General features: G+C 45.2%; 1 protein-coding gene across 11 annotated transcripts in view; it reads right to left on the reverse strand.

Annotated features, from left to right (window-relative positions):
• Tcf20 (transcription factor 20) overlaps window positions 1–11,642 on the reverse strand; it is a 179,685-nt gene that overhangs the window by 41,960 nt on the left and 126,083 nt on the right. For 10 of the 11 annotated variants that reach the window (XM_031350609.1, XM_031350581.1, XM_031350590.1 and 7 more), the window contains exon 2: window positions 1,202–6,973. In XM_031350609.1, coding sequence (XP_031206469.1) covers window positions 1,202–6,937 — 5,736 coding nt within the window. In that variant the 5' untranslated portion in view covers window positions 6,938–6,973. Of the gene's footprint in view, window positions 1–1,201; window positions 6,974–7,633; window positions 7,644–11,642 lie in introns of those variants that run through there. The other variant, XM_031350638.1, reaches the window with a different exon arrangement.

Below are 11,642 nucleotides of genomic sequence, written 5' to 3' on the forward strand. Positions count from 1 at the left end.
AAGGGGGGTGTGTGAGATGGGGCTGAAAATGGGAGCGCTAGCTCAAAGTCTGAGAGAAGAAGTCTAACTTCCTAACTCTACCCATCTTAATTAGGAGAACTGTCCTCTCCAAAAGAGCATGGAGTATACTGATAACAAGTGGAAAGATGTCAAGGTCTACACAGTGAATACTCTGTCCATGCTGTAGCAGCGACTCCTAGATAATCACTCTTTGGCATCTTTTTCTCCTGAGTGAAAAGTCATGAATAACCAGACATTTAAAATAATCTAACAAGAAAGGAAGGACACAAAGGATTCTGACTTTAAAAAAAAAAAATTTAAAAGATTCAAAATAAAGCTATTAGTGGATGATGCTCCCCTAAATAAAAGTCTAATTTAAGAAAAAGGAAGGGATGAGAACAGCAGAGTCTTAGCAGCAAAGTAAGTGGTAATGATGAGCCAGGCTAGAGTAAGAACTAAAAAGCACAGCTAGAGAATATTCCAACTGCAAAGTAAAGGCTAGAAGAGCGTCTCTTTAAAACTTAAAGGTTCTAGGCAGTGCTGGAGCTGGACTTTAACCCAAGGCCTTGGGCAGCAGAGGCAGGCAGATCTCTGAATTTGAAGCCAGCCAGGCTACAGTGTAGTTCCAAGGCTACAATGAGAAGTCCCGGCTGGAAAAGAGCAAGCACCATGTGTGGTGGTTCATGTTTGAAATCCCAGAACTTAAAAGGCTGAACCAGGAGGGCTGAGTTCAAGGTCAGCCTGGTCCACAGACTAAGACCCTGCACAAATCAAATAAAACCAAACAAAATCTAAAAGCAATGAAATGTTTTAGAAAAAAAGAAAATGTAACCAGTATAATTCCATGCATTGGAAAATAATTTATAAAACTTAAAATTAAATGGCAGTAAATATTACTCAGAAAACTAGCTGAAGTACTTATGAAACCTGTACTGCTGAAAGTGAATGACCCCTTAACATGCAAGAATCAAGGTTGAGAAAGGGTAAAACAGGGAGGGACCCTTGTTTCCTAAATTTTCATAGGCAAAAACATGACTTTACTGATGAAAATATAATCTACACCTTCTAAAATCACTTCCTTTTCTGTTTAACACTTGGAAAGAACTTGTGATGTGTAAGAACAAAGACGAGGTGTAAGAAACAGGGCAAAAGTGAAGTGACCAGAACCCAAGCTGGTAAGGGGTTTGTTTCTCTTACTCACCATCTCTCTGGCGATTTCCAGCGCTTCCTGCAGGCCATAGAGCCTGCCACAGACCAGGTAGATTCCATTGGCCCAGAGAATACAACCCTCATGGACCCAAAATTCGTTGCTGTCAAGAGGTAGTTCAGGAATTTGTAACTCCAGCTCAGGACCACCTTCTGAAGTGGTAGGTACAGAGGGCTTTGTGTCTGAAACAGTCTTTTCACTGCTGCCCTCAGTGGCTGCTTTTTTACAAGGGAGTCCCCTGGACAGGGACCGAGGACCTCCACCACAGTCTTCTGAGCGGTGGCGCCGCTTGAACCTAGGATGAGCAGCCAGGCTCCTCTGCTCCTTCTGCTGCTGCGGCTCCTCCTCCTCCTCAGTGTCAGTTTTAGAGCCATTAGAAGCACTTTTGTGCCGAACCTTGACTTTGCTCTGCATTTCTGTGGACCTCTTAGGAGGTGGATTCTTCGGAAGAGTGGCTGCATAATCTTGGGGATAAAAGGGTCCAAAGAGGTCACCCATGTTACGGTAACTGGCCCACTTGCCACAGAGACAGCAAACCAAGTGCCCCATAACAGAAGATTCTGTTACCACAGGCCCCTGCAGCATAAAGGATGAAGCTGGGAGCACCTTGCTTTCTGTGCTGCTGGGGGGAGGGGTCAGAGATCTCTGACCCTTCCTGCTCCTCACCAATTTGGTCTGTTCTTCTTCTTCAGCATTGATGATTGTACAAACAGCTCCAAGTTCACACTTATTTACTACGTGGATGTAAGGGAAAAAAGACTTGTTCTTGGCATCCGTTTTGTCTAGTGGCTGGGTAGCATACTTTAGCTTGATCTCTGGTTCTTGAGGCTCCACAATGGGAACTGCTTGCTTGGTTTTCCGCTTCCTTGGCTGGGCCCCAGGCTTCCTTCTCTCCCGCCTTTGCCTCTGCTTTTTGGGCTTTGGCTCTCCATCTGCAGAGCCCTCTGGCATCTGAGGGGGCTGAGGAGGTGGAGGTGGTTGCTGCTGCTGTTTCTTTTGCTTATTCACACTACCAATTGGTCTTCCCTTTTTCTTTCCTGATGGGAAATACCCTTTTGGGGGGAAACTTTCTTGTTTGGGTGAAATCATGACTGTATCATTCTCTTTCTCTTCAGCCTTGGGATTTGCCTCAGGGGCCAATATGCCCACTGGAGCTACATTCTTTGAGTCAGGAAAGATTAGTGGTGCTGCCCCACCCAAGGAACCATCTGGTCTCCCTTGGTTACCACCAGGCTTCTGTGAAGCTGTGGATGTCATAGTACCAGAGGGTTCCTTTCCAGTAGAAGCTGTTTCTACATGTGCCTCTGTCTTGACTTTGTCATCCCCACTGCCACGCCACTCTTCAGAGGGCCCTGGAAGAGGCTTTTCAACATTCGATTCCTGGTTAGTTGCACTTACTAGGTCAGATACCACCTCACCCTTTCGCTTTTCCATCTCAGCCTCTTGAGTAGCCACAGTCCCACCTTCAGGAGGACCACTCTTTAGAGATAGTATATCATCCAGTGTGACTGTGTCTCCCCCGGCTTCAGCACTGTTTGCAGATGCACTCCTCCTAATATTTGGAGATGTGATCTTCTGAACTATAGCTTCCAATTTTAATCCCCGTCCCTTCCGTGGGGGCAGTATTTTGGTTTTAGCAGGACTTGTCAGGGTAACAGCAGGACAGTTTCTATTGTCTGGGTTTGGAAGGTCCTTGGAGGAATCTCTCTTAGGAATAGACTTGATATCCTGACTGTGGGAAAGATGGCTGTAGGAATTGTATGCTTTATCGGCACCTTCTTTTGATGGGTGGAGGAGGCGCCCTTTATCATCAGTATTACTGTTTTTTACATCTTGTGACTGTCTCTTACTGGGAATAGGGGAGATAAAAGAACGAACCCGCCTCCGCATGATTAATGGATTTTGAGAAGAATGATCCTCTTGACCCGGAAGCCGTAACATTACATTACTAGGTTTGGATGACTGTGTAGACTCGGCTAGTCCATGTCCATCTGGTTCATGGGGTGGCCCATACCGTTTTTGATTAGACATTCCTGGAGGACCACTGCTTTTGGCTGGAGAAGTCTGCCGAGAAAGATCCCAACAAGACTCTTGTAACTTCTGAGAGCTGTGCTTCAATTCCATGCTTTTGGTAGGCAGACCATCACTAGACATGAGACAGCGCCCAGCTTCCTGAGTGCTTGGGTCATGGTATGTTCCTACTGGTGGGCCATACATCATACCATCTTTGTCATTTTTCAGGGGGCTCCGTACTCTGTCAAGAAACTGCTGCTGCCGTGGGCTCTTCCGTGGCCCTTCCTGCCTATGTTGTGCAGCAGCAATCACTCCCTGAGCAGAACTGCTGGCCCAATCTTTATACTCCTCTTGTTGCTGTTGGTACATCTGCCTCTTATAATGGAGCTGGGAATTCAAACCAGTATTTGGGTCCCCATAAGCATGAGCCCTGGTGTTTGTGTGGTAAGCAGAGGCCAGGCTTTCTGAGTTGGGAGAAAAAGGAGCATGTAAAGAACTCCTATTGGCCCTCTCTGAAAAGGCCATATGTGGGTTCATGTGATGAGGGTCTCCTCCTGGGCCTCTGCTCCTGCCTGGAGACATCTTCAATTTTTCTGCAAAGTCATGGTACTGAGAAGAGGACCGACCCCTCATAGTCTCCCGGCTACCAACTCTACTAGGGACCCGCCGCATTGGTGTGGACCTGCTATCTTGTGGGCCATAGTCTGAAATGGAATCATGGGCTGCTGCTCCAGGACTGGCATTGCCACGGTAAGTCTCATGTTTGACGCTAGTAGGATGGCAGTGGTCTCCAGATTTCTTGTTGAAACTACCTTGAGATTTGGATTGTTCAAAATCTTCCTCTTTTATCTGCCCACTCTGGGATTTCAATTTTGTTTCCATGGACACCAACCCACCAGGAAGAATGACTGACTGACTTAAACTTGGGTTGAGACGTTCATTCCTCCCAATTCTGGCATCAGTACCCATGTGTCCCAATGAGTGAGCCCCTGGGTCTCTGACAATCTGTCTTAATGGGGATATATCACAGATTACTGACCTCCTTTCAGAAAGGGAGCCCCCAGGCTCATGGGCTGATGATGGAGGTTCTATCTCAAATTTTCTGGGAATGGGATAGTCAGACAAATTGATCTGTTTCATTTCAGGAGCTGTGCTGCTTGACTTCCTTTCCCATGGTCCCCAGTGGGGATTTTCCAAAAGGGATCCAATACTCTTGTTCAGAAGGCCCCTGCTGGCTAATTCATTGGTTTGGCTGACTAAGATGTTGGGCCTTGCAGTTCCTTCCAGGCTACTAGCCATCCCTTGATGTTCCTGAGCGCTTCTAGGATACCTTCTGTCAGGATGGTGGTGGTAGCCCTGAAGCACTTCCTGTAGGAGACTTGGGAACTTCTCATTTCTACCCTTTCGCTCCCCATGGCTGCCAAAATCCCCCTTTTCTTGTCCTGAAGGATACTGAGGAAAGCCACTGACATTCCGTGGTACAGCCGACCCAAAACTCTCTTTGTAACTATAGCGCAAACTTCCAGGAGACTTGCTAGGCTCGGTCCTGCCTGTGAAACTTAGGCCTACTGCAGAGTGGCTACTCTGGCCGTTCCCCTCTCCATTGTGGTTAGAGCTATTATTATCACCATTCTTGTTTCCTTTGCTCCCTCCTCCTGGAGGATCTGGCTGTGGAAGCGATGTGTGGCTGATCTCCTTTACACCACTATTGCTAGGTGGTCTCTGACTGGCAGCAGGATCATCCTCCTGGGAGCCTTTATCTTGTCCACCAGATTTTTCTACCCGACCTGTCATGGCTTCTCGGGAGACAATCACCCCAACTGTCTTCTCATTGACTTTTGTGTTCCCCTCAGATGACAGTGATGTATCCTTAGCACCTGGAGAGGCAGCTTCATCCCTAGTTGCAGGACTGGTACTGAGCCTAGGGGCCTCGTTCTGAGCACCTTGTGTTGGTGAGGAGCCAGCTTTTTCTGAAGCTCCACACTTATAGGTGGTGTCAGAGCTAGTGCTCTGGCCACTTAGTTGCCTCACTCTCTCACCTTGATCTTCTGAACTACTAGAGCAACCTCCATCCAATGACTCTGCCATGGGGGACTTTAGTTGTTCTTCAGGCTGTGAGGAGCCTTCTGAGTTTGTACAGCTATCTGCTTTCTTAGATGATGATGAGGGCCTCTTCGACGACTTCTTCTGAGGTGTCAAAGCATCAGAAAGTAACATGTGCTGGACAGTGTTAGGGAGGTTGGCCACTTGAGTACTCAGAGCACTCAAACTGCTCAACCCAGGATCAGTCAGCCGCTTTTCTGGCACCCCTTCTAATCCAAACCCTTTGAATCCTGCAGCATGAGAATTAGGACTAGGCAGCATTGATGGAGTTGGGCTGAGCTGGGGCATTAGCTGTAAAATTCGGTTTCTGGAACTCATGGGCACACTGCCTTGCCCACACTGGAGATTCTCAGCACTCTGCATGAGAGGAGAAGGGGTAGAGCTACAGCTTGGAGACTGAACCACAGATGCAGCTGGAGAAGGGTTAGAAATAGGGCTGAAGTTCTGGTGGAACTGCATAGGGGACCTCACAGGAACCTCAGGCTGGTTGTACTGCCCCACCTGGCTTTGCAGAGGCATCTTGGTGGCAGCATTTGTGTACTGCATCACATGCTGGGGGGGATGCTGCTGCTGCTGCTGCTGCTGCTGCTGAGGTTGTGGTTGCTGCTGCTGCTGCTGCTGCTGCCCCTGCTGGGTTCCTGGTGGAATCTTTGCCTGTTCAAAATTTTTCATAGACTGAGATTGATAGCTATAATTTGATTGTGTTCCATAAGCCTGTGCATTAGAACCCACATTATGCCCTTCATACTGAGATCCAGCATTCACACTGTAACTGCCATCATAGCTTTGTCCAGACTGACTGAAACGCTGTGGTGAAGGAAAGGAGGAGGAGGAAGAGGAAGAAGCAGAAGACTGGTAGTGCTGGCCAAACTGACCTACTCTTAACTGATAACCAGCAGAAGACGGCAGAGTCGAGGGCCGCTGCATTGGTTGTAGATGTGATGAGCCAGAGGCTGGCTGTCCAGTGGCTTGTGGCAGAGGCTGATGGGATTGGTAAAGCTGTTGTCTCAACTGCTGTACTTGCTGCTGCTGCTGCTGCTGCTGCTGCTGTTGTTGCTGTTGTTGCTGTTGCTGTTGCTGCTGCTGCTGTTGCTGTTGGCTAGAGGCCTGCTGTTGATACTGAGCACTCCCAGGAGAGAAAGGCCCTGTGTAATCCTGCTGATAATGAGACACACCACCAAGGGCAGAGTGCTGTGCTTGAAATTGGCTCACATGACCCTCACTCGCATACTGATTGCCAAAGCTACTCCCCTGGGGAGGTCCATAGCTCTGCACAGGCCCAGAAGGCCTTCGCTGAGGAGGCTGTGGGGTTCCTGCTGCCACGGTGTCTTTGTTGCCTGCCATGTAGTAAAAATCTCCAGCTTCTTTCCTGAAACCCTGATAGCCTTGATGGCCAGAGGTCTCACTAGCCATTGCTGCTGCTGCAGCAGCTGTTCCTCGCCGTCCGCTACTGTTGCTGCCAGTGCCACTACTACCACCACCTGCTCCCCCAAAATTCTGGAACATCTGGGCCTGGCGAGGGCTGAACTCTTCTATACGGGATGAGCTGTGCACCTCCTGTGGGTAGCTCTGCTGGTTTCCGTGGTAACTGCTCTGCTCCCGAAACGACTGCATACTGTTCAGCAGCACAGCAGCAGGCCAGCAGCCCTCCTAGAAAGGGAAAAAAAGAAAAGCATGAGGCATGCTTGACACAAACAAAGATCAAGCCTAAATAACTCAGTGACGAGATAAAGCTGATTGCTTAAATTTCATCGCCTTTTCCTATCAACTTCTAATAATGCAAATAAGCAGATAAATGGTCTAAAGAATGAAGGAATCTGTAATACAACAAAGAAAACACTAGATATACACAAACAAATTCAGTATAGTCCTTAAAAAAATTCCATTATTAGATAAATGAACCTTACAAATTCAACTGGAGTAAATATTGGAATATGTTATTACAAGCAAATAAAAACAATTTTTTATTAATCTTCAGTTACTAGTTAAAGGTGACAAAAGCCCCTTTAATTTCTGTATTTTTCACTCATTAGACTGACCACTAAACTGACGAGCCTCAAATAATGAGGGAGCAGTTATTTCAGGGGCTGTCCAAGGCTACTCCAATCACTGACTGAGACACAGAGCCACCCTGAGAACCAAAGCCAGTTCCTCAAATCAACTGCTTTAGTGACTGGTGACTCTGGAACACTCAATTCTCAACTCTTTATTACTATGGATTCCTTATACTTGTAGTCACCCATATAAATATCAGATCTGACTACTGCTTAACATAAAAATGTTTCCAAAGTACCTCTCTTGTCCACCTACCCTCAATTTCCAGGTATTAGAACCATTCTGATTTAGGCCAGAGAATAGCAGTTACTAATCTTCCCACCTTTTTTTTTTTTATTTTGAGATTTACAAGAAAGTACCTCTAATTTCCATGTGGCTTTCCATTTGCCAATCTAGTATTTAGGTATTACTATCATCCCTATAGTAGAGAACAAGCATTAGTAGTTAGCAAGGCCTCCTCCTGGGCATCCTGTTTAAAACAGCTACTATGAAACTTAACCTCTGTTCTTCCTTCCTCCCCTACTTCATTCCCTCAGTTCCAATACGGCTGCAGTACAGTCTAATAAATTAAAGCACAGGCATGTTTACTGTCTTATCTCTCCTTTAAACTAAAATGAAAGCTCCTGAAGGGCAGAGCCTGCTGTTCCCTGCTATAATCTTCAGATGCCACTCAAGCAGTAAGGAGCAGAAGCTGCACTGACCATGAAATGGTCTAAGAGCTTGGCCTTACAGAACTAGAACCATTCAGAGATGGTGCTAAGTGGGTGAAAGCATAGCTGGAAGACAAGATGCAGAGGTCTCACTAGCCATTGCTGCTGCTGCAGCAGCTGTTCCAAAAAATACTTTGGGTCCAGTTCTAAGGAAAAAGGCAACTTAATATGGGGACTTCAGAAATTCACAGCAGATATACATCAACCCAAACTCTGAAATCTTGACCCATTTTTTTAAAAGATGCATTTCATGTGTGCTTGTCTGTTAAAGTATATGTTATATGTGTGAGGATAGCCCCTGGAGGCCACTTAGAGTAACAGGCAGTTGTGAGCTGCCCAAGACGTGTGCTGAGAACCGAACTCTTCCTTTGGAAGAGCAACAAAGCATTCTTAACTGCCGAGCCACCGCTCTATCCCCAAAATGTGGATATTTTTGGTTGTTTGGTTTTTTGACACAGGGTCTATGTACCTCTGGCTGTCCTGAAACTCACTATATACACCAAACTAGCCTCAAACTTAGAGCCCAGAGATCCTTCTGCCTCTGCCTCCTGGGTGGGAAAATTAAAAAACTTACTACTTTGCCTGGTTATACCTTATATCTAAAATAGCTACATATAGGACTGTCTCATTATATATAGTCACATAACTCAAAGCTATTCTTTAAATGTTCATATACTAAAAATGTCAGTGCTTGAAGGAAAACACTTAACACATTCAATGGCTCTGCAACAGTCACCAATCTCCCCACGAGTCTGCTGCAAACTATGAACATCTACTTAGGTTCAACATAATGCTTAACCCTGTTCCTGCAATTACATATACTAACTCAATCCTCACAAGACCAGAACTCTCATTTTATAGATGAAGAAAATGAGGCGCAGAATTCATCAAGTTCCTGAGAGCCCAATGTGGCAACCCCATAGGGCGTATTTATCATACTAAGATTAGACAGAATTTTGTAAAAAATAAATAAATAAATGAATAAATAACATGCCCCCTGAGTGCGGCCACCCCCAATGCTGTTCCAGCTGTTCTCTACCTCCTCCATCATCTTTAGGACTGTCAAGACCAATTCCATCATCTAAACTTCTTTTGTTTGTATCATACTCCTAGTTCTTAGTGACTGATGGGGGATAAATTGAACAAAGCAAACTTAGGAGTTAGTTGAAGGTATGAAAAGCTTCCTCCAGAGATAACCTCCCTACAAGTACTTTCCATGTTGTTTATTCTTCCATAATAAAACTACCTTCTGAAGGTTTGAATGTATAAATAGTCATGCCAGCTCCCTATTTTTCCTAACTCAGAGCCACCAAGTGCAAGGAACCACTAAAGAGTAGTTATAAGGTCCAGGACCTTGAGCCTACACATTCCGGTCCCAGTGGGGACTGTTCTCTCGAGCCTGGTTTGAAAAGCTGGTGAGCTCACTTTTATTGAAAACTAGTGTTAACTTCTGTTGTCTTTCTGTCATCATCTAAGAGCATCACTCTCTCCAATCCATTCTTTTCTCCCCCAAAGATGTCTCAAGTATCTACCTTTCCAAGTAGACTTAATTATTGACCTACTGCCAGAATGACAGAACACATTCCTTGTTAAACAACAGCAGCAAAAAAGCTTCAGTCCTCAAGTTAATAATTCTATTTAGACCCCCTGTTATACTAACTGCCCTCTAGGCCCCATAGAGACAACAGACAGGCTCTACCACCCTCTGGCTTCTGGCCCAGTTTGGAAATAGTGAACGAAATTTACTTTCCTGGCCCTGACTAGACAACTGCTGAGGCTGGTAGACTTTCTACTAACAGGCTCTCTCAGATGTCTGGCAACCTAAAAAATTCAGCCAGTTTCTCTGAGCTCAGAAATTACTTCTTGCCCTTAAGCTCAGGATGTATTAATGACTCCCCATGAAGGCCAGGCCGGAAGATGCCACTTTCCCAGTTTGGTTATCCTCCTGCATGGCTGTCCACATCCCTTCCCGCGTGCTCATCAGGAGCTAGAGCTAGGCCTAGAGGTGGTACTACTCTTCAGAGTCTTACAAAGGGTTAAAGTGTACTGAGAAAAGTGCAAGGGAGACAAGAGATACAAGACAAGGGGGCGCTGAGAGTCCCTGGAGGGAACTGCAGCTAACACAGACTCCCAAACAGCTCCCTCACAAACTCCCAAGAATATGTGCTCTGATGTTCCAGTTTCTGGTCATCATCAACAGCCTGACAGGCTTTTCCAATCCCAGTTCTTCCCATGTTGGACCAATCCTTATTCTTATTCTTATTGGTATTACAATTAAGTTTTAATAAATCCCGTATACATATTTTTCATAGAATACAAAGCCTCTCTTCTCCTGAACAAACTATAAATGGTACAATTACATGCACCCCAAGTTACCAGTTTTAATGTGCCATCTGTTTTCTACTGGAACCCTGATTAATAAAGTACTCTCACTCTCACAATTTCAGAGTACACTATTATGAGTTGGGGAGTGAGAAACTCCTATTTCATACAAAAGGATATACAACGTGGACTAAAAAAGAAACACTTAAGAGATGTCAGACAAAGTACATAACAACACTGCAAGAAATACACAAGGTTCAAGAGTAGCAATCAGGAAGTAGGCAATAAACCAGAAGTCAGCAGAACTCATTAACCATTATAGCCAAGGTTCCCATGTAATAGTGCTAAGTGGTGCCATTTGTAGAAAAACTGATTTCTACAAAGATGACGTGTATTTATTCTAACAAAATCAATTTATTTTTACTTTTGGAAACAAGGTCTCTATTGTATTACCTAGGCTGGCCTGAAACACCCAGCAATCCTCCTGCCTCAGCATCTTGAGTACTGAGATTATAAGTAAGCTACCACAACTGGCTCAATTTACTTTTTAAAATATTCATTTATTTTATTTATATGAGTACACTGTAGCTGTCTTCAGACACACCAGAAGAGGGCCTCAGATCCTGTTACAGATGGTTGTGAGCCACCATGTGGTTGCAGGGAATTGAACTCAGGACCTCTGGAAGGGCAGTCGGTGCTCTTAACCACTGAGCCATCTCTCTAGCCCTCACTTTATTTTCAACAGCAAAAATAATGAATGCTGTTATTTTCCTGACTAACCTCAATGTCTTACCCTGAACTACTACTTTATAGAGTAAATTACAAGTCACATTTTTTTGCTTACAATGCACTGCCCAATCACAACACTGTTCTTTTCTATTTCTTCTCTCCTCTGGTTCTGAGGTGACTACTTTCATCTTCCTGATATAGAAAAATGTTCCCAAGGAGTTGTCTGTTTCAGCACCAATCACAGGAACAATAGAATTAAGATTTCTCCACTTGCTACTTGGACAATATCACATTCCCCACAGTCCTGGATAGCCTACGGCATCTTCCTGTTTCTGCTGTCCTGTCCCTATCTAAAAATCGTGTTCTAAGTACCTCTGAGCCATTACCCTTCTCACCTCTCTGAAACATCCTTGAATCCAGAAATGCACTACTACCCTATCAGGTCACATAGGCCCCAGGATCCCAGGAAATGCTGAAATATGTGATCGTCTATATAAACTATC

Source organism: Mastomys coucha, unplaced genomic scaffold (assembly GCF_008632895.1).
Source record: "Mastomys coucha isolate ucsf_1 unplaced genomic scaffold, UCSF_Mcou_1 pScaffold11, whole genome shotgun sequence".
Taxonomy (NCBI): domain Eukaryota; kingdom Metazoa; phylum Chordata; class Mammalia; order Rodentia; family Muridae; genus Mastomys; species Mastomys coucha.